General features: G+C 47.0%; 1 protein-coding gene across 1 annotated transcript in view; it reads left to right on the top strand.

Annotated features, from left to right (window-relative positions):
- Positions 1-6,108, top strand: part of GPR176 (G protein-coupled receptor 176) — a 121,792-nt gene extending 115,684 nt beyond the window's left edge. The window contains exon 3 of the mRNA XM_029952529.1: positions 3,758-6,108. Coding sequence (XP_029808389.1) covers positions 3,758-4,880 — 1,123 coding nt within the window. The 3' untranslated portion in view covers positions 4,881-6,108. The remainder of the gene's footprint in view (positions 1-3,757) is intronic.
- The last annotated feature ends 383 nt before the right edge of the window (positions 6,109-6,491 follow it).

Raw genomic sequence — 6,491 nt, 5'->3', positions numbered from 1 at the left:
CAACAGTGTAAGAGGGTGCCCATCTCTCCACACCCTCTCCAACAACTGTAGTCTCTTGCTTTGTTCATTTTAGCCACTCTGACTGGTGTGAGGTGGTATCTCAGTGTGGTTTTGATTTGTGTTTCCCTGATGATGAGTGATGAAGATTTTATTTTTTAAATAATCTCTCCACCCAATGTAGGGTCTGAACTCATGACCCCCTGATCAAGCTTGGCAGGCTCTACCAAAAGAGCCAGCCAGGTGCCCCGAGTTTTACTATTTTTAAATGTTGGCAACTAATTTTCATTCAGAAAAGATTACGTGGGTCACTCAATCCCATCAGCAAGCTGAATGTGCCCCTCGTCATGCCATCTTGCCGTGCGTGTCTCTTCCATGTTTAGCAAGAGGTCTCCGAGTATCTGGAAAGTGCCATCGCACAGCCCTGGAATCTAACAGTATAAGGTCGGAGTGAAAAGTCCACTTACACCCTGGTGGAGGCCCTAATGCATTTTGTGTTGAACTGTTCCCCGTTCACGGCATGGGTCCTTCCCATGCTCTTCCTGCCACCTGCTTGGTGAGGTGTTCCGTCTTCTGTCCATGTCACAGGCCTTTCTTTCTTGAAAGTTTTTTTTCAACTGTTTTATGGAGATACTATTTACATATCATAAAATTCACCCATTGTAAGTGTACAAGTCGATGAACTTTCATATTTTTACAGAGGTATGTGGCCATTGCCGCAACTGACCTTTAGAACATTTCCATGCTCCTAAAAAGAATCCTCCTGCTCACTTACAGCCACTCCCCATACCCACCTGTGGACAGAGGCGACCACTGATCTATCTTCTGTCTCTACTTGTTTGCTTTTGTGGACATCTCCTGTTGTGGAGTCAGTCAACGTGTTCTTTTGTGCAAGCTTCTCTGACTCAGCTTCATGTCCTCAAGGTTCATCCCTGCAGTAGCTTTAGTGCTTCATCCCTTTTCTCCCCAGTTCTGTTGAGATACAATCTACGTGCAGCAGTGTAGAAGTTCAAGGTGCACAGCAAAGTGACTGGGTTTACATATATTGTGAAATGACTGCCAAAGTAAGTTTAGTCAACATCCAGCATCTCGTACATAAACTCCCCACCCCCCCAAAAAAAGAAGCAAAAATGTTTTTTCCCCCTTGCGATGAGAACTCTCAGTATCTACTCTTAAAATTTTGCTCCATTCTTTTTATTTTATTGCTGAATACTTCTTCCCTTGTATGAATATGCCATATTTTGTTCATCCATTTACTAGTTGACAGATGTCTGGGTTATTTCCACTTTCTGGCTGTCGTGAATAGCGCTGCTCTGATCCTGAGAGATTTTTACAATAGGACGCAGCAGGAGTGCAGACACATGATTCTGCACAAGGCTGCCATTGTGCCTGGAAGCTAGGTACTAATCCCTGAGGGTTGTTTCTGGGCCCTCAGTCTCAGACAAGAAAATATGTAAACAATATGAAATCCTTATTTTCTTTTCAGCCAAAAAGCTGTTGAATTTTTGCTATGATTTTTTAAAAAAGTGCAGAAGTCGTTTTAGTAGGAAAAAAAGACTGGTGAAAAAATCCTATTTTATTATGCAGAGAAACAGTACTGTCAAGTCTAAGTGCGGCATGCATGTGGACGATGAGGAGATAATCCTTTGTCTCACGTTTTCCCAAGTATTTGTGTCATGGCCCTGAGTCAGCAAGTTAGTTGGAAGGCCACTTCCCACATCACCTTCTAGTGATGTAAACGTTAACAGAATGATTTATAGTGAGCCAGTGTGCTTTTCCAGCACACAGCGGAAGTCCGGTCTTGTTACCTGCCAAATGGGAATGTGTTCGTGTGTGGGCCCAGCACCTTTACCGTGGATTCATGAGTTATGATTAGAAATGTATCTACACTCAGAGAAAAAATTGAGAGCATGCATAACCTATGTACTTCTTTCTCTTTCTTTCCTTCCCAGAAAGAGATCTAGAGCACATTTCACCACGTTCCATCCATTCCTGGTCATCCATGGTCATGCTGTGCTTACATCATATCTCCCTCAGCCTGGAACATTCTCCCCCAGCCTATCCCCTGCCAGACTCCACCACAGTGCCACCTTCTGTTGACGTTTCCCCAGGTGCTCCTTTTCCGGTACCTTCTTTGTGCATACCTCTAGAAGAGCCATCATCTCCTTGCTCATAACTGTTCATCTGCGTGCCTTTTTCCACATGAAGTTTAGAGACGTTCCTCTGTCTTTTCATCTTTGCAACCCAGTGCCTGGTGCGGTACCTGGCATGTGGGCGGTGCTCAGAGATCCTCACGGCAGGGAGGCACACACGCTTACCTGGCCCCGTAAGTGATGAATGTGGATACAGTTATAAGTCGACCCCAGCTGTAGCTGACCGCAGAGACCTGTGTTCACCATGAGTCTGCGGCTAGTGGCAGCCCTTTCATGACAGATCTGATTCCTAGGGCTTGAAAAATTACCGGTTCCCTAAATCGTTGATGATATTGAAACAAGGTGCTTCTGGAGCTCTGAAGACAGAATCAGCACGTTAAAGCTCAAAGGAAGAAAGGGCTGATCTGATTCTGACAAGAATCTAACCGTGCAAGCATTTTAGACGTGTTAATTGTTCTTAGGGTCACTGAGTGATTATCCTGGGAACAGCGGCTATTGAGCAGGAATAATTTTTGTCATTTGAATTGATTCTGTGCAAGGACCTTGTCAGAGCCTATCCTTCTCACAGGGCTCGTCTGCCTTAGGCGGCTTGTAAATGCTAATGATACACATGCGTGCACTGTGGCCCAAGGCTGTTTTGGATATGTGTGTATACAAATTTCTTTCTCTTAGTGGCTTTGAAAGTTGCCCTTAATCTCTTCTAGCCCATGTAAAATTTTTTGACAAGTTACACTTTACCCTTAAATTGAAAAAAATGTCTTTACGGTAGATAGAAGACATCCTTTATATTGAGGGCACTCTGGGATCTAATGCTGATGGCAATATTTATAACTATCTATGAAATGAAACAATTTACTTGTTTGCCTTATAGTCTTGAGAGTCCCATATGACAGGGCTCTTCTCTGCTCATTTTGTGAAAAGGTACTTTTATTGGCCTAGTGATACTTGTATTGTATGGGAAGGTCCTTAAAACTTAAGGTCTGACTTCCTTAAAAAAATTTTTTTTAAATCTTACTTATTTTTGAGGGAAAGAGAGAGAGACAGACAGAGTGCTAGTGGGAGAGGAACAGAAAGAGAGGGAGACATAGAATTCGAAGCAGGCTCCAGGCTCTGAGCTGTCAGCACAGAGTCCGACATGGGGCTCAAACCCATGAACCACAAGATCATGACCTGAGTTGAAGTCGATTGAGCCACTCAGGCACCCCAACCTTTTTTTTTTTTAACTTTTTAAAATGTTTTTAAATTTATTTTTGAGAGAGAGAGAGAGCAAGCGAGCAAGAGCGTGCATGTGAGGAGGGGAGGGGCAGAGAAAAATGGGGACAGAGGATCCAAAGCAGGCTCCATGATGACAGCCGTGAACCTACTGTGGGACTAGAACTCACAAATTGTGTGATCATGACCCGAGCTAAAGTAGGATGCTTAACCAATTGAGCCGCACAGGTTCCCCACAGTCTGACTTCCTAATTCCTCCAGTGGTTCCCTCTGTCTTAGGCTGGATAAAAGAACTTGATCCATTTTTTCCCCTCTCCTACTTTTGGTAATGCAGATTCCTCTAACGTAAACAGCATCTTCTCCTGTGAAATGAATTTTACTTGTGCCTTTTGCAGGTACTACTCTGTTCTTTATCCGCTGGAGAGAAAGATATCAGATGCCAAGTCCCGTGAACTGGTGATGTACATCTGGGCCCATGCCGTGGTGGCCAGTGTTCCTGTGTTTGCAGTGACCAATGTGGCCGACATCTACGCCATGTCCACCTGCACTGAAGTCTGGAGCAACTCGTTGGGCCACCTGGTCTACGTTCTCATCTATAACATCACTACGGTCATCGTCCCTGTGGCTGTGGTCTTCCTCTTCTTGATACTGATCCGACGGGCCCTGAGTGCTAGCCAGAAGAAGAAGGTCATCATAGCAGCTCTCCGGACCCCACAGAACACCATCTCTATCCCCTATGCCTCCCAGCGGGAGGCAGAACTGCATGCCACCCTGCTCTCCATGGTGATGGTCTTCATCTTATGCAGTGTGCCCTATGCCACCCTGGTTGTCTACCAGACTGTGCTGAATGTCCCCGACACATCTGTCTTCTTGCTGCTCACTGCCATTTGGCTGCCCAAAGTCTCTCTGCTGGCGAACCCTGTGCTCTTTCTCACTGTAAACAAATCCGTCCGCAAGGGCTTGGTAGGGACGTTGATACAGCTGCACCACCGGTACAGTCGCCGCAATGTGGTTGGTGCGGCGGGTGGGGTGGGTGACGCCAGCCTGGAGCCCAGCCTGCGCTCGGGCAGCCAGCTCCTGGAGATGTTCCACATCGGGCAGCAGCAGATCTTCAAGCCCACAGAGGATGAGGAAGAGAGTGAAGCCAAGTACACTGGCTCAGCCGACCTCCAGGCCAAGGAGATCCTTAGCGCGTGCCTGGAGGGAGAGCGGGAGCCCCAGTTTGCACCTCCTGTGCTGCTCCTGGGTGCGGGGGATTCTCTGTCCCAGGTGGCGCCAGCAGCCCCCACGGAGCCTGAAACATTGCCTGACAAGTATTCCCTGCAGTTCGGCTTTGGGCCTTTCGAGTTGCCTCCTCAGTGGCTCTCAGAGACCCGAAACAGCAAGAAGCGGCTGCTTCCCCCCTTGGGTAACACCCCAGAGGAGCTTATTCAGACAAAGATGCCCAAGGTGGGCAGGGTGGAGCGGAAGATGAGCAGAAACAATAAAGTGAGCATTTTCCCGAAGGTGGATTCCTAGCAAGGATTGTAAATCCCAGGAGGTAACAGGGAGCTCTCTTACTCCTGCCCTCTCTTCACTCTGGCCGGCCCTGTGATTCGTGTGAGCTCACTGCAGCCAGCTCTCGGTTGACTGCTCCTGTGTGGGCCAAATGCTGTTGGAGGGAGAGGGAAACCTATACAAAATCAATTGTCCTCTTTATTGAGGGAGTATATATATGTATCTCAGTGATCTGTGTCCTTGGTAAAGTTTGCATTCCTCTCCGTGGAGACCAAAGCCAGACAGTGTGGAACGGGTCTTGGAATGGCCACTCTGTGTGCATTTTCTGAGGACCTCTTGGTTCCTGGGCCCAACAGAGAATATAGGGAGAGAAGAATGTCCGTGAGCTTCAAGGGCGTAAGGGCCCTCTAAGGGAAGCCCAAGATGATGGGGTGGTATGGCTACCCAGAAAATGGCCATTCGATTTACTCAAATATGACAAGTATTAAAAAGTGATATTGATCTGTATCTTCAGGGGAGATAGGGACGTGGCATCTGACACCTGACACCGTTTCTCTAGAAGCCTGATCATATGACTCAGTTTCTCCCGAAGCCCTTCATCTCTTTCACCGGGATGTAGGCAAGGAATGGCTGTCCATCCCCATTTGACAGACAATGGCAATAGCTGTGCCAGGGGGTAAAGGAGGAGATGCTCTGTCTTGATTATCTTGACATTCTTCTAACACCACTAAAGCCTCGGAATGCTATGTCTGCAGTGTTGGTTGGAAAACACAACAAGCACTTTACTATGTCTTTCCCCCTTCAACTGCATTTTTCAACCAATGAGAGAGAAGCTAAGAGGTGGAGAAGAAAGACAGAAATGTCCATACCCTGTAGTCTTTTTCTCTTCCAATGTTGATCTCATGTGAAAGGGGCTGTGTTGCAATCAGTAGGAGTGAAGTGCATTGAACAAGATTATCTTGTGCAAACTTTTGGGATTCAGAGGTAATTTAAAAATACAGAGTTAGTGTAAACGGGATCCTCTGGAAACAGCAAGCTAAAAATACTTGATTAGGAAAGGTGATTCTGCCCAAAAGAGGGAGAGAATTCTGACAAAGATGGCTTCCTTCTGCTGAGGACTCCAGAACCCAGGTGTGGCCAGTGCCATCTTGTTATGCGCACGTTTCCAATATTGCCCCAAAAGAAACCAGAGACTACCAGGAAGACCAAGTCACGTATGCAAAAGCAGAGGGCTTTATTACAGGCTTAAGCTCGGGCTCACAGACGCCACCACCCACTGGCCACATGGAGAGGGAGCCCCGAACATGGTGGTGTAGGGGCTTTTTTAGGAAGGGGGCGTTACAGGAAATGATGACACAGGCACAGCGATCCATTCCCTACCCCCTATCAATACTGGCAGTAGGGGGAGCCAATCACAACATTTAGAGTATTGACCAATCACAGAGTAAGCCCAGGACCCTCCCATAGGGCGTGACTAAGCAATAGGTGATTACCGTATAGCTTCCATCTTTAGGCCTGCCCCTAGAAAGGTCAAAGGTGTTAGCTGGCCTCTCCTGATTGGGTGCCACAAAGGTTGTACCCCCTTCCCTGGGCAATGTGCACCCTTTCATTGGCCAATGATACTGAGAAGCC

The sequence above is a fragment of the Suricata suricatta genome, chromosome 9 (genome assembly GCF_006229205.1).
Source record: "Suricata suricatta isolate VVHF042 chromosome 9, meerkat_22Aug2017_6uvM2_HiC, whole genome shotgun sequence".
Lineage (NCBI taxonomy): Eukaryota > Metazoa > Chordata > Mammalia > Carnivora > Herpestidae > Suricata > Suricata suricatta.
Note: the sequence above shows the minus strand (reverse complement) of the source record. Positions and strands in the feature narration are given on the sequence as shown.